Here is a 26,579-nt window from a genome sequence, read left to right on the forward strand (position 1 = left end):
GACCTATGTTATATTATGTTATATGGGGATTTGTAGCGCGCACAATTACTCGAGAGTATCCTACTCAGAGCAATGCCTCCAACTATTTCACCCTCCTGCCCCATTCGGAGGAACCCCCTAAAATACGAACAGCCCTGCAGCGTGCTCTAGACTGCCGCAATAGGTCATTTACCTCAACAGGATTTATCCATTTTTGTCTCATTTTGGTAACAGTTTCTAACAACTTTGTCTCCTCACGTTTCCTCACACTAATGGCCCGTCTAGTCACCTTCACACTCCATGTCGGTAAGAAAATATTACACAGAAAACAATCAATCATGTGTGCCACTATTAGTGCAAAAGGTGCCAAACATGAATGCATTTAACTAAATAAAGCTGTCACTTAGACAAAAACGGTAGCAGAGCTGAGGAGGGCTGCATCTTCATTCTACCAGCACGACTGGCTAGCTCTACCAAAAAGAAAGTGACCTGTGGGGTTCCCCAGGGTTCCTCTCTCTTTCCACTTCTCTTTAATCTGGATCTACTACCCTTGATCTGCTCTCTCAGAGAAAGAAAGGTTGGAACCTTTAATTATGCTGGCAATCTCCAATTGGTATACGAGATCGATCAATCGGCATCATCTGTTTCCTACTTCCAATCCGCCATGGAATTCATCAGCGACTGGATGAACAGCAATCAGCTAAAACTAAACCCCGATAAAACGGAGCTGATCCTAACGGGTGGGCCAGCCAATCCCTGGAACTCCAACTTCTGGCCACCCCAACAGGGCAGCCCCCCACTCCCAGCATGTTGTATCAAAAGCCTGGGCATTGTGATCAGCAGCGACCTGTCTATGAAAGCTCAGATCGGGTCGGTGGTCTCCTCCTGTTTCTTCCAATCGCGAAGGATCAGGAAGATCAGCAGATTCCTGACCACCGACGCCCTGACCGGATGTATGACGTTACAACGCATGGTTTTACCACGCATGCCTTTACATCGCAGTTTTTACAACGCATGCTGTTACAACGCATAGCGTTAAGGGGTGCTGGATAGTGAATAGTTTAATTTACTATTCCAACTCCAGTCCCCGTGGATAGTAGGGATGGTGTTGGATAGTAAATTAAATCTATTCCTTATCCTAGAGCGCCCCCCAGCGCAATGCGTTGTAATAACATGCGTTGTAATAGTTGCGTTGTAAAGGCACTGCGTGGTAAAAGTTGCGTTGAAAAGGATGTTCCCCCCCCTGACCCTATAATAATAATAATCCACATTTGTAAAGCGCACAATCACCCGTAAGGGTCTCTAGGCGCTGGGGGCCGTCGGGAAGATTAAGCAAGCTATTGCCCAGAGTCACATGGTGCTGGGCTAATCTGCCGCCGGTGCCGGGGATCGAACCGTGATCCCCAGATTCCAGAGTCAGTCGCCCTGGCCGCGGCGCCACACCTCTTCCGTATCCTATCCATCTAGGCTCTAGTTATCTCCCACGTTGATTATGCCAGCTCATTGTATTCTGGTATCCCGTCATATCAACTTAAACGCCTGCAGCTGGTGCAGAGCAAAGCGGCCAGATTCATCTACCACCGGCCCAAATGGCACCATGTTGGGCCACTAATGAAAAGCCTACACTGGCTACCAGTAGCCAAGCGCTGTGCCTTCGAGCTAGGATGAATCATTTTCAAAACCCTCTCTGGCAACAGTCCGGTATTCATTCATCTCCTCTAGGATTCAGCGCTACATGCCTTCTCGGGACCTTCAGTCCTCCCATTTGAATGTTCTGGTCATCCCATCCTCCAAACGCAAGAAACATGGGGGACTAACATTTGCGGTCTTGGCCCCTCAATTCTGGAACTCTCTCCCTATGGAGCTGAGGTCCGAGATCTCTTACGCGCAGTTTAGGAAACAGCTAAAGATGTGGCTGTTCTCCCAGGCGTATGACTAACGTAACCCTCTCAGTGTTGTAGCCTGCCCTTGACTCTAGCGCCATGAAACCACCTGGTGGACGTCCGCTATACAAATTCTTGTACCATAACATTGGTGTTTCTCGTTCGTATAGGCCAAGATTAATATGAAAATTATGTGAATTAAAAATTAGAAACCCTTCAACAGCAGTATCTCATTAACGAAGAGGGGAGAGAAAGGCAGTTGAGGGTCTGCTCTCCTCAACGTAACTTCTGTCCAAACAGAAAACTGACATCCTGTCAGCCATGGAAGGGAGGGACAGGGCTCGAGGGCAGACTCCGACTCCCTGTCACTGTGTCTCGCCGGAGCTGAAGCAGCCGGTGGAGGCTTCTGGGAGTTGTAGTTGTACAGAGGCAGGCCGGCAGCAAGAGTTACAGACCTGCGGACTACATCCCCCAAGCTCTTACAATTTGTATAGATTACAACATTCTTGTTTTAACCGTTGTTTGTGACCAAACCTTATGATTGGATAATGTTTTTACTTTTTTGTATTTTATAGATTTTTATCTTTGCTAACTATTATGTAATATGTGTTTTCTTTATGCTTTTATGATTTTTGCGACATCAAATGTCACTTCCAACGCTGGTCGGCAGATCACTCAAATCTACCTGGGTGACTTTAATCTCCATTGGAACGATCAGAAAGACGCAGTGGTGAATAGTCTCAAAACTTTCCTAAAAGCGCTTGACCTCACTCAAATATGCAACAGCCCAACACATGATAAAGGGTCGATACTCGATCTCATCATCGCCAAAGAGGACTCTACCCAACTGGGGGAAATCCAACCCTGTGACTGGTCAGATCACCACGTCATCACCTTCTTTATCAATGAAAAAGTCAAACATTACCCGGCTCAACCCACCAAATCCAAGATCTGGAAAAGGGACATGAAGAATCTTAACCCCAACACCCTACCTCCCCACACCTACAGGCTCCTCCTTTCCCCTGCCGACGTCTCTGATGTTCAATCACTGACCGACCTCTACCTCGACTCTATGAACTCAATAATCAACTAAACCGCCCCACTGCAACTAAAGAGAGTCTCCACCAAGAGCTCAAACCCTTGGTATGACGGCAGACTTAATGAAGACAGGCGTGCTATGCGATCGGCTGAGCGCACTTGGAGAGCTGCCCCCTCAACACTACATCGCAAATTGCTCAAGAACAAGAGAAATGCCTACTTTAGGAAAATCAAGCGTGCGAAATCTGACTTCTTTAGCCTCCAGCTTGACCAAGCGAAAAACCGACCAAGAAAATTGTTCGAACTAGTCAAAAGTCAAACAAAGCCTCAACGCCTACAATCTAATAATACAACAAGCGATATCCCAAACAGCGAAGACTTTTCTGCTTTCTTCAAGCTAAAGACCGACAACATAAGAATTGATCTCCTCAATGATGTAAGCCAAAACCTTGGCCGCATCAGGATGTCTAACACTCAGCCTAAGAATAGTGCATCATGGATGTCCTTCGACACCTACTCTGAAGAAGCAATACACAGACTGCTCGGCACCTTGAAGCCCTCCAATCACCTCTCAGACCCCCTACCCGCTAATGCGGTAAAAGACTTCACCCCCTTGCTCCTCCCTCTCTGTACCAAAATCATTAACAGTTCCCTTCAACAAGGTCTCATCCCTGACTCTCTCAAGGTGGGGCAAGTCACGCCCATACTCAAGAAACCTACAGCTGACCCGTCTGACCTGAACAATTACCGGCCCATCACAAACATCCCCACCTTGGCCAAACTGCTGGAAAAATGTGTACAACTCCAACTAACAAAACACATTGACAAGTTTGACCTCCTCAACCCTCACCAATCAGGCTTCCGAGCGAAACACGGCACGGAAACGGCCATGACTCACATAATTGATGACGCCCTCCAAATTCTTGATCGCAATGATTCCTGCCTCCTCATCCTTCTCGACCTTTCATCAGCATTTGACACGGTCAAACATGAGAACCTCCTGGAGCTACTAAACACTAGAATGGGCTTATCCGGGACTGTTCTCAAATGGTTCACCTCCTTCCTACACAATCGGTCTCAGAAGTTCAAGATCAATGAGGAGCTGTCTTCGCCTGTGCCAGTCGACCTAGGAGTTCCACAAGGATCCTCACTCTCACCCACACTGTTCAACCTAATCATGGAACCACTTGCCACCTTGCTCCAAGCATCCAATGTACACTTCCATATGTACGCCGATGACACTCAACTCTACCTAAAGGTACAATCCCCGGAAGATATCAAACTCCTGAACTACACTCTTATAAAGACCCAATCATGGTTGGCCGACAATCACCTCAAACTAAATGCTCTGAAAACGGAGTTCCTACTGATATCACCCCCTGCGAAAACTACCACTACCCAAATGTGGCTCAATCACCTAACAGCACTCAATGTCCGGCCCACCATCGTGGACTCTGCGAAATCCTTAGGTATCACACTTGACGCAAAGCTCAACATGCAACAGCACATTAGCAAAGCAACGAAAGGAGCTAATTTCCAAATCAACACATTGAGGAAACTTAAACCCTTCCTCCCAGCCAAAGACTTCCAAAATGCTGTACAAGCCCTCGTCATCCCTCGAATAGACTACGGAATTGTGACACTCAGTGGTCTCCCTCTAGCAACAACTGCACCCCTAAGAGCCTCCTTGAACGCTGCCGCGAGACTCATTACTGGCTCAAGAAAACACTCCCATATAACTCCTGACTTGAAATCTCTGAAATGGCTGCCCTTTGAAGCAAGAATACAACTGGAAATTGCTGTGATGACACACGCGGCCGTACACCACAAGGCACCTAACTACCTCACTCAAAAGCTGACTATCTCAGGAGGTTTGGGGTTCAATTAGAAGTACAAAAAATCTACTCCTGAAACTACGCAGATTCCGGAAGGAAAAAACGTACAAACGTTCCTTCTCAGGAATGGCACCGAGGATCTGGAACGCACTCCCTCCCGAAACCAGGCTTATCTCCTCCACGGCCTTCTTTAAGAAAGAGGTGAAAGCGATCCTTATGGCTAAGTACACCTGAACTTTATTGTTTGTTGATCAGAGACTCCGCACCACATGGGTATCTCTGGCTACCTGATTGTCGAATGTCAAATAATATCATATTCTTCCTGATTGCGATCCTTTTGATTCTTCTTGTTTGTCGTAATTCTATTATGAACAGTATACTCTATTATGCTACTCACTAACCACCTATTACTAGACTATTCTCGTTAGTTTGCTGAAACTCGATGTCCCTACCCCTTATTCTTTGTAACTCTTAGATATTGTCATAAGCCATCCCTTTAGCCTAAGCTCTCCTTATCTCTATTGTAGGTGGATCAAAGACTCAGTTTCGTCTTATATTATCGTTTACCTGATTGTTTATTGACACGTGACTGCTATCTGATCATGATTTTGAACTTATACTGCACCCAATTTTATGTTGCGTCACCCTCCTGCTATCCTCACCCTTGTGTCTGTAAAGCGCTCTGATATCTGTAAAGATCTTGTGCGCGCTATATAAAACTCTGAATAAATAAATAAATAAAATAAATAAAAGTAATACCTACTCATTTATATCCCCCATGATGCAACAAGCGAGCCGAGCCGGTGCAGTTTTGCACACTGATAAGCTTCAGTTAGTTCCTCGCCCCTCCACCCCCCCTCAAGCTGGTGAAGTGGGGGTTCACGACGCCACTGACTTCCTTCCGCTTGATTTCACTCCTTTCTTTTTCCAGCGTCCCCTCCTCTCACCCTCCATCCTTCGTATGCCTTGTATTTCTGAGTATCGCCTCGTCTCACTCTCATGCCCGTCTGCCATAATCGGTTTTATTGTATTTCTGCAATTGGCTGACACCTCATTTCATAGATCACAACCTCTCCTCTTTAAAACCCCAGCCTTGCAACCGAACATACCCTGATCCCACCAGCCTCTCTGTCTCACTAACCGTTCACCTGAGACCCCCAGAGCCTCCACTAATGACCAGACGCAACTGGTGTTATTGTAATCTATCACAAAGGGACTGAAGGATAATGGATGTCATCTTTTGTTGAACACAAATGACTAATCACATTAATTGACAATAACCACTGGATTCACAGTTAGCATTGGGCTACGCAGTAGCGTGCTACTCGCCGTACAGCGCTTCAATGCCTCGTCATGGGTAGTAAGCGCTATATAAATGCAATTACAATTACAAATACATGCGTCCTTGTCAGTTTCTTTCCACCGATTTTTTAAATTAAATGTATAAGTTGACTGTCAAACGCTGGTTTTCATGATCCTACCCTCGTGACTCCACCCCTTTCTTCTGCCATACCTTGACCCCCATGAATGGGTTTTGGGGTACATTCCAGTGTCATCACTGGGCGAGAGAGAAAGCTCTGTTGACATTTTCTGGCTCCTGCAGTTTCTGCGGCGGGCCTCTGCTGCCACCCTGAGGTCAGCTGTGGAACTGTTCAGATAATTGTGCAGCAACTGCCTGTTGGTGATCCGCAAGCTGTGCTGGTGGGACAAAGCTTGTTCCAGCTCCCACCGCGAAGTTGGGGAAACCTTGAGCAGCCTCTGTAGGCCACAAAATAAAGAAATCTACACAAAGAAAAAGAAAAAAGAAAGACAGACTGCGAGTCATCAGCCAGTGCTTTGTATCGCTCCGCTCTGAAGCCCCCAGCCCTCTATCCCGCTACCTTCCCCAGCCCTCCACTCACACCCTTTCACAGAACTCTACTTCTCACCCTTCCCCAGCCCTCCACCCATGCCCACTCCGAGCCCTCCACCCCTCAACCTTCTCCAGCACTCCACTCACACCCCTTTCAGCCCTTCCGCTTCTCACCTTTCCCTAGCCTTCCACCCTCACCCTTCCAAAGCCCTCCACCCATGCCCTTTCCGAGCCCCCCACTTCTCACCCTTCCCTAGCCTTCCACCCTCACCCTCACCCTCCCTCAGCCCTCAGCCCTCCAGTCACACCCCTTCTGAGCCCTCCCCTTGTCACCCTTCCCCAAAACTCCACCACTCTACCTGCCCTCCACCCCTCACGCCTAGACTGTGTGGCTTGTGTGTTAGTGGTTCATGCCAGAGTCGGGCGATGCTTGTGAACAGCAGCTCACGGCCACAAAGCGCCTTGACTCACCCCTGTCCTCTCTTGTGCTGCGCAGCAGCAGCTCACGGCCTCAAAGCGCCTTGACTCACCCCTCTCCTCTCTTGTGCTTCGCAGCAGCTCACAGTCACACAGCGCCTTGACTCACGCTCTCCTCTCTTGTGCTTCGCAGCAGCTCACGGTCACACAGCGCCTTGACTCACCCTCTCCTCTCTTGTGCTTCACTGCAGCTCATGGTCACACAGCGCCTTGACTCACCCCTCTCCTCTCTTGTGCTTTGCAGCAGCTCATGGTCACACAGCGCCTTGACTCACCCCTCTCCTCTCTTGTGCTTCACTGCAGCTCACGGTCACACAGCGCCTTGACTCACCCCTCTCCTCTCTTGTGCTTAGCAGCAGCTCACGGTCACACAGCGCCTTGACTCACCCCTCTCCTCTCTTGTGCTTCACTGCAGCTCACGGTCACACAGCGCCTTGACTCACCCCTCTCCTCTCTTGTGCTTAGCAGCAGCTCACGGTCACACAGCGCCTTGACTCACCCCTCTCCTCTCTTGTGCTTAGCAGCAGCTCACGGTCACACAGCGCCTTGACTCACCCTCTCCTCTCTTGTGCTTCACTGCAGCTCACAGTCACACAGCGCCTTGACTCACCCCTCTCCTCTCTTGTGCTTCGCAGCAGCTCACGGTCACACAGCGCCTTGACTCACCCTCTCCTCTCTTGTGCTTCACTGCAGCTCACGGTCACACAGCGCCTTGACTCACCCTCTCCTCTCTTGTGCTTCACTGCAGCTCACGGTCACACAGCGCCTTGACTCACCCCTCTCCTCTCTTGTGCTTAGCAGCAGCTCACGTCACACGCGCCTTGACTCAGGCTCTCCTCTCTTGTGCTTCACTGCAGCTCACGGCCACAAAGCGCCTTGACTCACCCCTCTCCTCTCTTGTGCTTCGCAGCAGCTCACGGTCACACAGCGCCTTGACTCACCCTCTCCTCTCTTGTGCTTCGCAGCAGCTCGCGGTCACACAGCGCCTTGACTCACCCCTCTCCTCTCTTGTGCTTCACTGCAGCTCATGGTCACACAGCGCCTTGACTCACCCTCTCCTCTCTTGTGCTTAGCAGCAGCTCATGGTCACACAGCGCCTTGACTCACCCTCTCCTCTCTTGTGCTTAGCAGCAGCTCACGGTCACACAGCGCCTTGACTCACCCTCTCCTCTCTTGTGCTTCGCAGCAGCTCACGGTCACACAGCGCCTTGACTCACCCTCTCCTCTCTTGTGCTTCACTGCAGCTCATGGTCACACAGCGCCTTGACTGACCCCTCTACTCTCTTGTGCTTTGCAGCAGCTCATGGTCACACAGCGCCTTGACTCACCCCTCTCCTCTCTTGTGCTTCACTGCAGCTCACGGTCACACAGCGCCTTGACTCACCCCTCTACTCTCTTGTGCTTAGCAGCAGCTCACGGTCACACAGCGCCTTGACTCACCCCTCTCCTCTCTTGTGCTTAGCAGCAGCTCACGGTCACACAGCGCCTTGACTCACCCTCTCCTCTCTTGTGCTTCACTGCAGCTCACGGTCACACAGCGCCTTGACTCACCCCTCTCCTCTCTTGTGCTTCGCAGCAGCTCACGGTCACACAGCGCCTTGACTCACCCTCTCCTCTCTTGTGCTTCACTGCAGCTCACGGTCACACAGCGCCTTGACTCACCCCTCTCCTCTCTTGTGCTTAGCAGCAGCTCACGGTCACACAGCGCCTTGACTCACCCCTCTCCTCTCTTGTGCTTAGCAGCAGCTCACGGTCACACAGCGCCTTGACTCACCCTCTCCTCTCTTGTGCTTCACTGCAGCTCACGGTCACACAGCGCCTTGACTCACCCCTCTCCTCTCTTGTGCTTAGCAGCAGCTCATGGTCACACAGCGCCTTGACTCACCCTCTCCTCTCTTGTGCTTCACTGCAGCTCATGGTCACACAGCGCCTTGACTCACCCTCTCCTCTCTTGTGCTTTGCAGCAGCTCACGGTCACACAGCGCCTTGACTCACCCTCTCCTCTCTTGTGCTTCACTGCAGCTCATGGTCACACAGCGCCTTGACTCACCCCTCTCCTCTCTTGTGCTTTGCAGCAGCTCGCGGTCACACAGCGCCTTGACTCACCCCTCTCCTCTTTTGTGCTTCACTGCAGCTCATGGTCACACAGCGCCTTGACTCACCCCTCTCCTCTCTTGTGCTTCGCAGCAGCTCATGGTCACACAGCGCCTTGACTCACCCTCTCCTCTCTTGTGCTTCGCAGCAGCTCATGGTCACACAGCGCCTTGACTCACCCTCTCCTCTCTTGTGCTCCACTGCACCTCACGGTCACACAGCGTCTTGACTCACCCCTTTCCTCTCTTGTGCTTCGCAGCACCTCACGGCCACACAGCGCCTTGACTCACCCTCTCCTCTCTTGTGCTCCACTGCACCTCACGGCCACACAGCACCTTGACTCACCCCTGTCTCTCTTGTGAGTCGCAGCAGCTCACGGTCAATCAGCACCTTGACTCACCCTCTCCTCTATTGTGCTTCACTGCAGCTCATGGTCACACAGCGCCTTGACTCACCCTCTCCTCTCTTGTGCTTCACTGCAGCTCATGGTCACACAGCGCCTTGACTCACCCTCTCCTCTCTTGTGCTTCACTGCAGCTCATGGTCACACAGCGCTTTGACTCACCCTCTCCTCTCTTGTGCTTCGCAGCATATCACGGTCACACAGCGCCTTGACTCCCCCCTCTCCTCTCTTGTGCTTTGCAGCAGCTCACGGTCACACGGCCCCTTGACTCACGCTCTCCTCTCTTGTGCTTCACTGCAGCTCATGGTCACACAGCGCCTTGACTCACCCTCTCCTCTCTTGTGCTTCGCAGCATATCACGGTCACACAGCGCCTTGACTCCCCCCTCTCCTCTCTTGTGCTTTGCAGCAGCTCACGGTCACACGGCGCCTTGACTCAGGCTCTCCTCTCTTGTGCTTCACTGCAGCTCATGGTCACACAGCGCCTTGACTCACCCTCTCCTCTCTTGTGCTTCGTAGCAGCTCACGGTCACACAGCGCCTTGACTCACCCCTCTCCTCTCTTGTGCTTCGCAGCAGCTCACGGACACACAGCGCCTTGACTCACTCTCTCCTCTCTTGTGCTTCGCAGCAGCTCACGGCCACACAGCGCCTTGACTCACCCCTCTCCTCTCTTGTGCTTCGCAGCAGCTCACGGTCACACAGCGCCTTGACTCACCCTCTCCTCTCTTGCGCTTCACAGCAGCTCACGGTCGCACAGTGCCTTGACTCACCCTCTTCTCTCTTGTGCTTCGCAGCAGCTCACGGTCACACAGCGCCTTGACTCACCCTCTCCTCTCTTGCGCTTCACAGCAGCTCACGGTCGCACAGTGCCTTGACTCACCCTCTTCTCTCTTGTGCTTCGCAGCAGCTCACGGTCACACAGCGCCGTGACCCACCCTCTCCTCTCTTTTGCTTTGCAGCAGCAGGCGGGGGAACCGCAGCAGTGGGCGCCCATGTTCTGCGTCCTGCGTGGGTGCAATCTCTTCTGTTACCGGCGGCAGGATGAGGCGGAGGCCAGGGTGGAGCCGGCGCTCACCATCGCGATAAACAAGGTAGGTGGTCTGGCCTTGGGGGGGGGGAGGGACACCACCTCTTCTGTTATCCTTTTGTATTGTCAAGGCCTCTTTCTCTTTAGTTTCCCTTTCTCTTTCCTGCTCTCAGTGCTTAATTTGAGCCAGTGGTTTCTGGTGCTCGGCACCGGCACTTGATTGTTGGACCGGTATTTAATTGTCGACACCTGCACTTATGAGAGCTGCCCCATGGTGGCGCTGTTTGCATAATTTAGAGTTCAGCACAGAACAGCAATTGTTTATACATTCAGTGTGCAGTAAAAGCAACTAATACCTGCTGCCCAAGCTGTTTGTATAGCTCTGGGGGCCTGGAATAGTCTGAATTGTCTCACTTGTAGCAGTGTGCTGGTTAGTAGTTGTGTTGGTTCTATCATTGGCAAAGCTGGCAGTGGCAATGGGTGGTGCAAGCTGCAGAGACCTCGTGACTAGAGCCCCGGCACTTATACTTTTACAAATTAAGCACTGCCTGCTCTGCTTAATATCTCCTCTTCCCCCAATAATACTGCACCAACAAGGTTTGTGTTATGCGGACGCATGTTGACAATGTACATTTCAGCTCTGTGATTGGTTGTTGATTGTATGTTCCAACATTTTTAAACATTCATGTGAAGTCACCATAATCATTACGCAATCAAAGAAGACTTTTGTGCATGTGCTATAGGTCCACAAAAAGTATTTTTATTTTGCTTATTCGTACCGTTTGTGTCGCTACTGTATCTAATTTTTGTTATGTTCTGAAATAAATGTGTCTTGTACACTTTTATATTTATGTACGGGTGTTTGATGATCTCGAAATAACTTTCTAAAATATACTAAATGTTGTTTTGAATGAGGACGCTCGTAGTAATTTAGCAGCCTCTGTTACCCTTGAAAAATGTATGGTGTAGGGGGTTCTCTTTCTATTGATAGTTTTGCAATGAATCCCCCTCCCCAACTCCCTTAACAGGCTCACTCCCCATTGTGGTTTACATAATGGCACTTGTACATGCTTGTATTATGTATAGCCGTTATTGGTGCAGTAGCTAGCACTGTGAAGTGATGACTCAGGTGCTACAATGCCCTCAGTGCAGGCGGTCGGAGTTTGTATATAGCATGCAGCGTCTTTACTAATGGCTCCATGTACACTTCAGGGGTGCAGTTTCCGTAGCCAAGGTAAGAAAGGACATTGCATGCGTGACCCACGTACACACTGCTGGCTCTCCACATGGTTAACAGGTGCAGCACTGAGGTTGGGATTCCGCAGCATTTGGTTCATGAAAATTAAAAACTAGGCCTGGGCGGCAAAATTTTGTTCTGCTCACAGAATTTGGGTAATTTTGCGTTCTGTGGACAATGTGGAATTGCCAAAAATTCCGCGATCCGCGGCTTCGCAGAATTTTTTGCTTGTTCGCGCTTTCAAAATGCGTGTTCGTGAGGTATTTCTCTCCGAGCACACAAACAGCGTTCGCGAACAGGAAAAAAGCATCGCGAACGGGCGGAACAAGCAACTACGCAAATTACGCCCACCCCTATTCAAAACCTTTCCAATGGCTACTTAGGCTGTGGCCGGCCACTGTAAATAAGAAGGGCCTAGTAGGTACTCCCTACCTCTCAATACAAGGAACACCAAAGGAGCAACACTAGACGCAGGTCTCCTCGTGACCGCAGCAGCACTTTCAGGAGGCTCCCTTGGAAAATCATCTGGACATATTCACTCATTCATCCATCAATACATTTCTCTCACTGAGTGGAGCCCCGCCTCCAGAGATCTGTCTATAACCCACATGCCCCTCGTGTCTGAACTGTGCATGTTCTGGGAGTGATAAAAGCCTCTACTAGCCGCCCTTTGGATATCTTCTTTGGGAAATGGAGCATTGCACTTGCTGATTCTGTGAGTGAGGGAAGCTTGCTCTCTTCCTGCCTGGCAGTCTCTGTTCTTGGAGGAAGTAAAGCTTGCACTGCTGCTGCCCACCTTGTAACTGTCCTGTGACGGGACAAGCTTGGGCTAATGGTACCCGAGCCGTACCTGCCCTCTGAGGGAGGGATGCTTGCACTGCTGCTGCCCACCTTGTAACTGTCCTGTGACGGGACAAGCTTGGGCTAATGGTACCCGAGCCGTACCTGCCCTCTGAGGGAGGGGTGCTTGCACTGCTGCTGTCCACCTTGTAACTGTCCTGTGACGGGACAAGCTTGGGCTAATGGTACCCGAGCCGTACCTGCCCTCTGAGGGAGGGGTGCTTGCACTGCTGCTGTCCACCTTGTAACTGTCCTGTGACGGGACAAGCTTGGGCAGATGGTACCTGAGCCGTACGTGCCCTCTGAGGGAGGGATGCTTGCACTGCTGCTGTCCACCTTGTAACTGTCCTGTGACGGGACAAGTTTGGGCTGAGGGTACCCGAGCCGTACCTGTCCTCTGAGGGAGGGATGCTTGCACTGCTGCTGTCCACCTTGTACCTGTCCTGTGACGGGACAAGCTTGGGCTGATGGTACCCGAGCCGTACCTGCCCTCTGAGGGAGGGATGCTTGCACTGCTGCTGTCCACCTTGTACCTGTCCTGTGACGGGACAAGCTTGGGCTGATGGTACCCGAGCCGTACCTGTCCTCTGAGGGAGGGATGCTTGCACTGCTGCTGTCCACCTTGTACCTGTCCTGTGACGGGACAAGCTTGGGCTGATGGTACCCGAGCCGTACCTGTCCTATGAGGGAGGGATGCTTGCACTGTTTCTTCGCAAAGTGTAGCTTTTCTTTGAAGTGGGCTGTTTCCTCTGCTGTTGCCCATCTTATAAGAAGCAAAGGACCCTTGAGGCATGTGTGGCTGTACGTACACACGCTCTACATACTCCTGCCATTTAATGTTGGGCCCGGATGTGTGTACGTTTGTTTCTTCAAAGAAGTCTTTAGAGTCACTATGTTCAGTGACTCCTCCTGTTGCAATCAATGAGCATTGGCATTGACTCCATTGTTAGATTGTTTTCTTTCTGCCATCGGGTTCGTACGTGTGCTCCCATGCTCCTGTTCGAGACCATCGTCGGTACTCTTTTCAGTTCCAACAGATAGCTTTTTACTGTCGGCGTTGTTTTCGATTGTGAATCCCATTTTTATTCCATTCCGTGTCGACGACTCCAGATGCCCTGGGGTCCTCAGATTCGATCTCAGTCCCTTGTGGGGCCTCACCCTTTTGGGCCTTTTTTCTTGGGACTTCTGATTGGTTCCAATCCATGTCACAAGGGTGATGGAATAAACGCCTGTTAGATATTATACGTGCTGCCACTCAAAATATCCACAGACCGATCTGGTCTGTAACCTTTGTCTCTCGCCCGAGCAGAACGAGATTGCTTACAACGCTTGCTGCTTCTTCAGATCGAAGAAGACTCTCCGCGACCACCGAGCTTGATGTTCGTAGATGTTGAGGAAGAGCAGAGAAGACCCGGTGGTCCTTTTTGGCACTGAAGAGTTCAAGAACATCAGGCAGAGGCGAGGAGGTGTACTCACTAGAGGACAGTGCCAGCTCAGACTTGGAGACCAAACACCTTCCTGCAGCTCAACCATGTGTGAGTACCAGGCGCGGTGCGTCCATTGGGGCGTGGGGGCGTAGCCCCCCCGCCCGCTGCCGCCCGCAGCTCCGACGTTTCTGAACTTAAGTAAACTGAATAGTTTACTTAAGTCCAAACACCGACGCCGAGGGAGAACTGACAATGCATGCCAATCAGCATGACGTCAGACCGCCCACCCCCTTCAGATACTGAAGGGGGTGGGCGGTCTGGCGTCATGTTGACTGACATGCATTGTCAGACATGGGGGCAGCAAGCAGCAGCACAACACAAGTGCGCATGAGTGGGGAGGGAGAGCGAATTTTCGCACTGTGCCCACTCATGCGCACTTGTGTTCTTACTTGTTAGCGCATGCCCATTAGGAGCCCCTCGGTCTCCTAATGGGTGTGCTGCGGGCGTGGAGTAACTGTGCCCTGGCGCTGCAGATTGGCTTAGGGGTTGCCACTCAGTGCTGCTGTTCCTGTTCCGGTTCCTGTTTGAAGATGAGGCGCCAACGCGGACCAGGAGCAGAGGCGGTCAGGTAAGTTTTCTCAATGTTATTCTCCCTTGGCGCAACCCCCCCTCGCGAGTACTTCGAGCCGTGACTGTTTGAATGGTTTTAATTAACTGTGAATAAATTAGCACTGGGCAGTGAGCAAATGCTTCACTCACGGAGCACTGCACGCACACTACAATCATTGATAATTCCTCTGTACCCCTTGCACTGGGTCTTGGGGGCACACTTTAGTTACTGGGCAGCGCGTGTACTCTACTCATAAAGCAGTAGGCGTCGACTGCTGTCACCGGACTGCACGTATTCGTTTATTACTGCACTACCGCTGGAAGTGATTGCACATTCAGATTACTGACCAGCCCTTTAACCGAGGGACAATGCGCTTCACTCGCTGTGCATGATGTGTGCACTGGTAGCTACAGCGCGTGGACTCTATAATCGCTCGCTCGTACTGGTGTTCTGGCGCCGGTCCCCGGTGAGGCAGACTGTATTTATGGCAGAATTCAATTGCTCAAGCCTTAATGTGGCAGAGATGTCTGGGTTGGGAGCGTGTTACTTTACCTTACCCCCCAAGAGACACCGACCCTGATCTTTACCCAGCTCGACCATCTCCAACGGATGATCCCTCCTCATACCAGGAACTCCTTTCCTGAGCAGCGGCTCACCATAAAGTCCCCTCTATTCAAATCCTATAGTGGAGGATTTCCTATTTGAGACCTTGTCCACCACACACTACACAATCCCTCCCTATGCTTAATGGTATGTTCCATCACCAGCCGACATTTTCAGGACCCTGTCCAGGCTCGGGTAATTAGTGGGTAAAATGTATAGGACGTGCGCCTCACATCCTCCTTATATTCGAGATCAGCTTCCTCCAGGCTCAGTTGTGGTTCACACAGCGCAGAAGAGGGCCGACTCCCAAACAACTGGAGATGCCTCACGCTGGATAAAGGACGAAAAAGACTAAGGGCCAGATGTAGGTGAAATACATTTACCGATTTTAAATTACCGAATTTTACCGATTCGGTAATTAAAAATCGGTAAATCTATGGGGTCGACATGTAGGTATTCCAGATGTGCTGGAATACCGAATCGGATGATTTCGGTATTTACCGATTCGGTAATGCCCATTCATTCCTATGGGCTATAAAGCCCATAGGAATGAATGGGCATTACCGATTCGGTATTTACCGAATCGGTAAATACCGATTTCCACAAGGGTGCAGGGGGTGTCACTTTGACACCCTCTGGCACCCCCAAAACAGGCTCGGGTGCCATGTGGCAGGCATACATGCTCTAAGGGCAGGTCTGCCTGTCACATGGCATAGGTGTGCATGCACACATGTGCATGCACACCGGAATCGGTATTTTACCATCAAATTTATTTGATGGTAAAATACCGATTTGGTAAGGCTCCTGGGACTCTGAAGAGTCCCACCTACATATGGGTGGCTCAGATTCGGTAAATTTACAGATTTTTTATTTTACCGAATCGGTAAAATGACCGAATCGGTAATTTTACCGATTAGGTAAAATAAAGCCCCCTACATGCCAATCACCTATTTACCGATCGGTAACGGCCGAAAATACCGATTTTAGGCCGTTACCGACCGACCTACATCGGGCCCCTAAATGCTTTGGGGAAAAGGGTAGCAGCACAGTCCGCTAACTACTGGCCTATTGCCAATTCTGTAGGTCTCTTGGGCAGATACGACAGAGCCACTTGGGATGAAATGGAGGAACTTCTGCAACACCTCTCTGAGGAACACAGGAAAAGAGGGCAGGAGTTCATTTATGAAGGAAAATGAATCGCCTTCATATGATGTTCCCTTGATGCCGCCGACACTGCTCCTCGGGGTATCCGGTCAAGTCCCCGTCTCAGACATCAAGCATGGCTTCATGTATCAGGGTTCAATCCAGAGGTGCAGCAGAACGTACTGGCCCTTCCTTTTGATGTTCAGCATCTTTTTTGGGCCCCAGGTGGACCAGATACTAAAGGATACCGAGACAGCTAAGGCTATGGGTGCACTTCAAGCGCCCACTTTTAAAGGTTCCTTTTACTGCACCCCCATTCCGTGGAGGCTCATAACAAACCTCTCCAATAGCCTCCACGGCGTCCAATCGCCCACAGGCCAGGTCACCCTTAGGTAGAGGTTTCTCCAGAGGCACCTATAGGGGTAAAAGCGCCGGAGGTAGAGGTAAACCGACCCCTGCCACAGTCACCAAACCCCGACTTCCCCCTCCTGCCCCTGATCACATAACAACCTTTCGGGACATTTGCAAGGGTTTTTCCCCACTTGGTGGAATATTACCACTGACCAGTGGGTACTGGACATCATACAGTACAATTACTGTCTGGAATTAACTTCCACACCCCCCACCATACCACTCCGCAAGCACAGACCTTCAGCAGAGCACATAAACCAATGGATTCTTCCCAAAGGAGCCATCGAGCCGGTACCACCTAAACACCAGGGCTCATGAGTGTATTCCCTATATTTTCTAATTCCCAAAAAGGACGAGTCTCTTAGGTCCATTCTAGACTTAAGACCCTGCAGCAAATACAGCCTCTCAGAACATTTTCATAAGCTCACAGAATGCCGTACCTTTTATACAGCCGCGTGACTTTATGACCGTTCTAAACCTGTAAGACTCATACTTCCGCATACCAATACACAGGGCATCGGCGCTACCTCAGGTTTGTAGTCAGCGGTCAACACTATCACTTCCAGGGACTCTCCTTCGAGTTAACAAAGTGCCTCGCAGTGATGGCCGCACATGTACATTTGCAGAGATTCACGTCTTCCCTTATCTGGATGACTGGCTCATCAAAAGTGCCACCTGCTAACTATGCCGCAAACACACTCAAACCACTAGACAACTTCTACACCACTTGGGATTCACTTCAATGTACAAAATCCCATTTCTAACCCCAACAAATTCAGGCATACTTGGGAGCAATCCTCAACTCAGAACGTAAGTTAGCCTACCCTGAACAGATACAGTCGCTTCAGAAAATCCTTCTGCTCTTTCAATCAGACACCAGGTCACAGCCAGGACAGTTACCTGCTTCTCAGGCATGATGGCTTGGTGCATTGCAATAGTGTCCCATGCAAGACTACACATGTGTTTATTGCAGGAACGCCTAGCGCAGCAATAGTCTCCAGCAGAGTATCATTAGGCTGATGGGTCACCGCCACCGTGCATATCACTCAAGGGTCATTAGGATGATCTAGTGATGGGCCATCGCCGTCCTTATCACTCGAGGGTCATTAGGATGATCTAGTGATGGGCCACCGCCGTCCTTATCACTCGAGGGTCATTAGGATGATCTATTGATGGACCGCCGTCCTTATCACTCGAGGGTCATTAGAAGGATCTAGTCATGGGCCGCCGCCATGCTTATCACTCAAGGGTCATTAGGACGATCTAGTGATGGTCAGCCTCGGCGTGCTTATCACTCGAGGGTCATTAGGACGATCTAGTGATGGTCAGCTGCTGTGCTTATCACTCGAGGGTCATTCGGAAGATCTGGTGATGCTCAGCCGCCGCCGTGCTTATCACTCGAGGGTCATTAGGACGATCTAGTGATGGGCCGCCGCATGCTTATCACTCGAGGGTCATTCGGAAGATCTAGTGATGGCCACCACCGTGCTCATCACTCAAGGGTCATTAGGATGATCTAGTGATGGACAGCTGCTGTGCTGAACACTCGAGGGTCATTAGGATGATCTAGTGATAATCTAATCATGGGCCTCAGCCGCCGTGCTTATCACTCAAGGGTCATTAGGAAGATCTAGATCTTGAACTAGGACTCCTGAGGCGGAAACCGGGAGTTTAGGGCTCTCATTTTTAAAAATAGCATTATTGTATTTTATTTGCGCCGACATTTCACCTAACTCCACAGATTTGTTTTGTGCTGCTTTTAATCACCCCCACTGCCGCATCTTGCCGCATCTCACCTCCAGAGTCCGATGTAATCTCAGGATGCCGATTTTGGGCTCCTGTTGATTAGCGATCTCATTTCCCTCCAGGCGCAGATTTCGGGCGCCATCTTGAACGAGGACGAGAACAGCGCTCTAGTGTTTGGGCGATTTGGGCCCAGACACTATAAAAGAGCACTCTAATATCTGTCCACCACTTGAACTAGGACTCCTGAGGCGGAAGCCGGGAGTTTAGGGCTCTCATTTTAAAAAAAAGCATTATTGTATTTTATTTGCGCCGACATTTCACCTAACTCCACAGATTTGATTTGTGCTGCTTTTAATCACCCCCACTGCCGCATCTTGCCGCATCTCACCTCCAGAGTCCCCTGTAATCTCAGGATGCCGATTTTGGGCTCCTGTTGATTAGCGACCTCATTTCCCTCCAGGCGCAGATTTCGGGCGCCATCTTGAACAAGGACGAGGACAGCGCTCTAGTGTTTGGGTGATTTGGGCCCAGACACTATAAAATGAACGCCCTTCCCCGTACGCGCAGCAGGCGCGCCAGAGGCAAGCCCGTCTGTGCCCGTCCGTGGCCGACCGGGGACAGGGGCACAAACCCCTGCTCGAATTCCTCCAGACCCTCCAAGAATGATCACATATTCTAAAGAGCAGCTAGAAAAACTCTGTCCACCTATCAGAAAAACATGCAGGCATTCATGGAAAGCTGAAGTGATGCCATTGAGCTGTAGGACTTGCTCCCAAAATCTTAACAACAACAATGTTTCTGAATATAAGATTAAATCTCTGACAATGTTTCAGATCAATTGTCGTTCGTTAAGAAAACACAAATTTGAAATATTCGATCTATTAACAGAACAACAACCAGAAGTCCTTTTTTTGACTGAGACGTGGCTGGATGAGGAATCCACCCCAGATATCCTAGAAGCTCTACCCGAAAACTATGGCATACTAAAATTGAACCGAGATAAACAGAGGGGAGGGGGTATTGCTATCATCCATAAACTCGACTTAACATGCACCCTGGAAAGTGTTACGATTAAAGACAGCGAGCCGCTTTTTTCACGATTAAATACAAGCCTAACATAACCTTCAATGGCTACCTAATCTATCGCCCGCCAGGAGGAGCCACAAATGTTATAGAAAATCTGATAGAGGTAATTACCCAGTCTGCTCTACGCTACAACAAACTTCTTATCCTAGGGGATCTAAACCTCCATCTTGAGAATGAAAAGAATAAGGAGGCACAAGGACTACTTGTACCCTTAGAAATGCTCAATCTAAAATTACAATCCCTTAAATCTACCCATAAGGCAGGTCTTCTTCTTGACCCAATTTTTGTGAACTGGGAGGGAATGGTGGTCCAACCTCCTATTCAGGTACTATGGTCAGACCACTTTCTGATTAAATTCACAATTCCAGGAGGGCATAAACAACCCCAACAAACCAAGCAGACGACATCTAAGCGCAGACAATGGGGAAAACTTAGACAAGGCGATTTAGAACTCGCCCTTAAAGCAGGCACCCCCCTTTGAAAGAAAGTATAGAGGAAGCCTGGACAGACTACGAGAATTGGCTAACAAGAGCGCTAGACGCAACTGCACCTTGGACTACCAAGACACCTGTAAGATGTCTTAAATCGGCACAATGGTTTGACGCTGATTTAAAAGCTATCAAATCTAAATGCAAAAAGCTAGAGCGCATCTGGCGCTGTAATTATGATGAAACAGCCAAACTTGACTACAAAATTAGTATAAAAAATTACCATAAAAGGATTAGAATAGCCAAAAGGAACTTTCTTAGCAAAAGAATTGAATCGGCTGATAACTCCACCAAAGAACTCTTTGTCATCTACAAAGAACTCACCTCATCTGATAGGATTAAATCCCCAGATACTCATTCTACAGCAACTTGTGAAGCGATAGCAGATTTCTTTGTCCAAAAAGTAGAGAATATCCACAAATCCTTTCCGAAGATCATGAATAGCCCGATCACTAATCATGCTACTAATGCTGAATCATTTAACACCTGTCATCTAAATCAATTTTTAGTACCAGATAACACTGAGGTGCTAAGAATCATCTGTAGCATCCAATCGGGCTCCCCCAAAGATTTAGCTCGCCCCAAGATCTTCAAAAACCAAGCTGAACTACTGGTAAATCATATAAGTCATATGATTAAACTATCTTTCCAGACGAGCCAGGTACCACAAGACTGTAAAACAGCGCAGGTCATCCCTATTAAAAAAAGGCCAATCTTAGTATAACCCAGCTGGACAACTACCGTCCTATATCACTCCTACCATTCTGCGCTAAGGTGGTGGAAAAGATAGTTAACATCCAACTGATAAAGCACTTAGAAGAAGGGCATCACCTCCACCCTTCGCAGTCAGGATTCAGAGCGTACCATTCTACTGAATCAGCTCTTCTTTTTTCCACGGAGCTATTAAGAGGTAGAGTGGATGAGGGGATGACAGCCGCGCTCCTTCTAGTAGACCTGAGCGCGGCGTTTGACACCGTCTCCCATCCCATACTACTCTCACGTCTTAGCGAGGCTGGAATTGAGGGCCTTGCTCACAAATGGATGTGCGTGTTCCTGGCTAATAGACAATTCCAAGTCCATTGCCCTCCTTTCAAATCGGTAGTTCGAGCACTCAGACATGGGGTACGCAGGGCTCAATTCTGAGCCCCACACTATTCAATCTGTATATGGCACCCCTGGCCAAGATTGTTGAGGCATATGGGGTCGAGATAGTGTCATATGCAGATGACACTCAGCTGGTGGTGACACTATCTCAGCCGCCCGAGGAAGCCTCAGCTAGTTTCTCGGTATGCCTCAGTGACCTAGCTAGATGGATGAATACCAACTGTCTATGCCTTAACGCAAATAAAACAGAACTTCTCGTGTTGGGGAAGACTCCGTCCATCTGGTCGTCTACATGGTGGGCATTAGAATTGGGCGACATACCAAAGCCCTCCGAGCAGGTCAAAAACTTAGGGGTTAGATTAGGCACTACCCTCTCTTTTGAACACCACACTAGAGGGATTGCAGGCAAATGCTACGGAATCCCTAAGACTCTACGCAAAACCCTGGACTCCCTCCCTGCCACCAATAGGAAAACCCTGATCCATGCCCTGGTAACACCCCATCTTGATTACAGTAACTCACTATACATGGGCAAAAAAGGTCTCCAGCGTCTACATTGCGTTCAAAGCGCAGCGGCTCGACTGGCACTTAACCTATCTAGAAGGTCCTCCGGGAAATGTGCCTTAGCCACCCTCCACTGGCTGCCCATACGTGAGCACATTGTTTTCAAAACGATGTGCATGACTCACCGCATTGCCCAAGAAAAAGGACCAGTATACCTTCAAAAACTGCTGACCAAATACCAACCCAAACAATCCTTAAGATCCCAAGTTCAAATGCTCTTTCAAGTGCCCAGAATGTACAGGGCGCGAATGGGCCGTAGGTCTTTTAAATACTTGGCTAGCAAACAATGGAACTCACTTCCCATTGAACTCAGAATGGAACCATCAGAGAAAATTTTCCCGCCAAAAGCTAAAAACGTATCTGTTCCCGAAGATATGAGCCCCTTCTCCCCCCGCCCCACCTATCCACTCCCTCTCTTCTCCCGGAATCAGCCCAGTCCATGTTCATAAAGCGCGGGGACACACTGTTTTTAGTGTAACCAGGCGCTATACAAGAAGCTTTTATTATTATTATTATTTAGTGATGGGCCACCACTGTGCTTATCACTCGAGGTTCTTTAGGAAGATCTAGTGATGGGCTGCCGCCATGCTCATTACTCAAGGGCCATTAGGATGATCTAGTGATGGGCTGCCGCCTTGCTTATCACTCAGGGCCATTAGGATGATGTAGTGATGGTCAGCTGCTGTGCTTATCACTCGAGGGTCATTAGGACGATCTTGTGATGGTCAGCCTCAGCATGCTTATCACTCGAGGGTCATTAGGACGATCTTGTGATGGTCAGCCTCAGCATGCTTATCACTCGAGGGTCATTAGGACGTTCAAGTGATGGTCAGCTGCTCTGCTTATCACTCGAGGGTCATTGGGAAGATCTAGAGATGGTCAGCTGCTGTGCTTATCACGCAAGGGTCATTAGGACGATATAGTGATGGTCAGCTGCTGTGATTATCTCTCGGGTGCCATTAGGAAGATCTAGTGATGTGCCACCGCCGTGCTTATCACTCAAGGGTCATTAGGAAGATCTAGTGATGGTCAGCCTCAGCGTGCTTATCACTCAAGGGTCATTAGGACGATCTAGTGATGGTCAGCCTCAGCGTGCTTATCACTCAAGGGTCATTAGGACGATCTAGTGATGGTCAGCCTCAGCGTGCTTATCACTCAAGGGTCATTAGGACGATCTAGTGATGGTCAGCCTCAGCGTGCTTATCACTCAAGGGTCATTAGGACGATCTAGTGATGGTCAGCCTCGGCGTGCTTATCACTCGAGGGTCATTGGGAAGATCTAGAGATGGTCAGCTGCTGTCATTATCACTCGGGGGCCATTAGGAAGATCTAGTGATGTGCCACCACCGTGCTTATCACTCAAGGGTCATTAGGAAGATCTAGTGATGGACCGCCACCGTGCTTATCACTCGACGGTCATTAGTCCTGTGTCTAGTGCCAAACCCCTGAATTGTGAAGTAGAAAATAAAATTTGTTTTATTTTACTGGCTTTCTTACATTGTGCTTGTGAGCAAACGGGTTAAACAGGCCAGAGGGTGAGAGGGCAGGAACATTCTTTCAGATGCTAATTGGAGCATCTCACGGCTCATGGGTTGAAATTATCCCTCCTTGGCAAACTGGCAAAAGGCATTGTTTACCCCAACAATGCAAACGGAGACGCAGAGAAAGGAAACATGCCCTGTACTTCCTGGGCCTAGATGTCGGTGTGCTCTGTGTTTAAGAAGTGCAGCACGTGCTGCCCCACGAGGCCCATCATTGCACATTTTTCTGGGGGAGGGCGTGGCATGAGCAACGAGCCTTTGGTTCGTGCCTTTAATGCGGGAGCGGGCCTTCAATAGCCGGTATAGCCCACTACGGCGGGCTATAAGGCTATATTAGAACATTGGAATGTGGAGAACTCCATTGAATACAAAGGAGTGCTCCATGCTTCTACGGGCCGGTAAAGGCCTGCAGAGCAACATTCCAATGTTGCCTTTTTTCACAGACAAACACAAAATAGTTTGGACGATGAGTGGCCTCGACTGAATTTAGGAAAGCTCAAATTTTCCTATTAAAATTAAATTTTTTATATTTTTTTTATTTATATGTGGTTATGCTTTTTTCTCTATTTTTTTGTGTATTGTTTTGCAGTTCAAATTATCAACAAAGCTCAGGCCTGTATCCCCGGATTCCAGAAGTGACTCATTGGGGGTCCCCGGATTCCAACAATGATTCAGTGACTCAGTGCGGGGGTCCCTCGATTCCAATAATGATTCAGTTGGGGTCCCCGGGTTCCAGTATTGACTCAGTAGGGGGTCCGCGGATTCCAATAATGATTCAGTGAGGGGTCCCCGGGTTCCACTAATGATTAAGTGGGGGTCCCCAGAAGTCGAAAAGTTAAGAACCACTGACCTAAGACATGTCAAAGCAAATGGAATTAGAGCCCAGTGGTTCGAGCAGATGCTTCAACAGTTGCTGTGCGTCGCACAGACTGACCTTTTATCTGATGCTGAAAGGTGGAGCCTTTGTTCCAAATGACCACCTTGGTCTCACCCATAGCTCTTTACCCACCTGTGGTTCTCAACCCGAGCCAGGTAGACCTCAAGCTGAGCATCCTGTGTCCTTTCTTCCCTTGCTGCCGCCTGTGCTCAGCTCCAGGCGACCCCTGATAGGTGGGTTCCAGACTTGTGAAGTCATGTAGTGCCCGATCTAGAACCTTGAACCCCAGTTATACATTGGGTCATGGGGTGGCATCAGTGTGCTACAGAAATTATTTTTTAAAGAGCAGTTGGAGACCCCACCACCACCCCCTTGAGTTTTCAACAGGAAAGCAGGTGTAATATGGGTGCAGAACCCACCTGTCGAGGGGTGGGGCTGGGAAGGAGAAGGGGGGCCTGGTATGGCTGGAGGAGGGGGAGGGGGAAGCGAATACAGCCTAGACTGTTATCCTGAAAATGACTGGTCAAGATTTTTTATTGGAAGTTTCTGACGGGACTAGGATACTCACTGGACAAAAAGTATTCACCAGTTCTAACTGGGATCTGTTCACTAGGGTTTAAGGTTTAGACTTTGACTTAAAATGCGGATTTCTCAGGAATCTTAGGGGACTCAAAGACGGTATTATTGGTTCTGGACCAGGACTGCTGACTCCAGCCTAAGGGCTCAGGCTCCCTGCAGGGGGTGTGAGTGTCAAGGCTATGGAACAGCAGCTCGGACAGCCCTGGTGTCATTGTGTGTGTTGCAGCTCAAGCCAGGCACAGCGTGCAGCGGCTCTTAACCTGGTCCTCTCTTTAGACCAGCTGGGCTGCTGTCTTCTGCCACCAGGACAGCCTCTACCTACCAATGGTGGGGGGAGATATTGCAGACCCACTGGTGCTGATACAGCTCATTGAGTGTGTAGCGCCTCAAGCCAGGCACAGCGTGCAGTGGCTCTTGGTCTGGTCTTGCCTCTGGACCAGCTGGGCTGCTGGCTTCTGCCACCAGGGCAGCCTCAGTTCCTTCCTTAATTAAACCCTGATCTTCAGTCAGTTGAACGTTGTGCAGACCTTCCAGTGGTCAGGGCAATCTAGCGCCTCGTCTCCACCGGTCACGGCTGGAAGGTGCTCCAATAGTCCGGGATGGGCCCCGGTCTGAGGGAGAGAAGCCAGCACCAAGGTAGCTTTGCATCTGCACAAGACTGATGCTGAGTGACTCTTAAATATGAAGTGGGAGATGTGGGTTGAATCAGCCAGAGTCCAAAATGGGTGGTAGTGATAGCTCACAACCTTACAGTGGGCAGGGGGTGTGCTTTGCTGGGGTGGTGGACCTACACTGTGCAAAGGGAAAGGGGTGCAAACCCCGTTCCTCAAGCAGGTGTAATGGCTTCAGTTCCAAGCACAGAGAAGGCGGCTTCTGTGCGCCGAGGCTCTCAAGGGAGCGACTATTGTGGGTTGTGGGAGCCTCCTGGACAGCACAGCCTGGACAGTGGCTTCTGGAGTCCACCTCTTGCCCTACACACCTGTTGCCTGGGTTGAATGTATACATGTAGAGCCACACTGCTACTCAGAATTCATTCTGCCGCAGCATTTTCTATCAATCAATGAGAAATATCAAGAGCGACGAAAAGAAACTGCTTCCTATGTCCTGGGTCTACTAAAAATAGGAAAGCACTTCTTACCACAAGAGACAGCTTTCTCGAATTCTCTCCCAGAACCATTCCAGAACACAAGTACCATTGACATTTCAACCAATTCTGAAAAGCATTTTAAAGACACCTCTTTTAAGACACTGTTACCAGACTGGTGTCAGGAGTCCATTCTGGGCAGCTTGCTGTTTAATAGAAAAGATTAAGCTTAGATATTTAGATGCCTGACCAATCTGGAACTTAGTAAACCTCATGGTCAGTTTGTTTCCCATCTTTTGGAGATGACTGAAGTGTCCTTCCCAGGTGCTGAGAACTACAGACACTGATAAAATTAAAAGTCGTAAGATCTTTGCTGTGACGAGCCTATCCATGGGTTCATCAGACCTGGCAATTTGTTGTTGAAAACTTCATAAAAATAGTAATAGTTCATGCAGAAGTACAAGTCAATTTACCTATATCTGAGCCCCATCATCCTTGGGGTGGCTGGTCAACTTCAGGAAGAGTCCATCATTCCTGGCCACAGTGTCTTATTATCCACCTCTGCCTTGATGCACTCATGAACCTTGTCTGACATCCAGGATGTTTTTCGATTCATGGACAGATTCCCCATGTCGATAAAAAGAGTACAG

General features: G+C 49.6%; 1 protein-coding gene across 1 annotated transcript in view; it reads left to right on the top strand.

Annotated features, from left to right (window-relative positions):
- Nucleotides 1–26,579, top strand: part of RTKN (rhotekin) — a 210,953-nt gene that overhangs the window by 165,590 nt on the left and 18,784 nt on the right. Inside the window, exon 8 of the mRNA XM_078678794.1 lies at nucleotides 10,522–10,653. Coding sequence (XP_078534920.1) covers nucleotides 10,522–10,653 — 132 coding nt within the window. The remainder of the gene's footprint in view (nucleotides 1–10,521; nucleotides 10,654–26,579) is intronic.

The sequence above is a fragment of the Lissotriton helveticus genome, chromosome 2_2 (assembly GCF_964261635.1).
Source record: "Lissotriton helveticus chromosome 2_2, aLisHel1.1, whole genome shotgun sequence".
Taxonomy (NCBI): domain Eukaryota; kingdom Metazoa; phylum Chordata; class Amphibia; order Caudata; family Salamandridae; genus Lissotriton; species Lissotriton helveticus.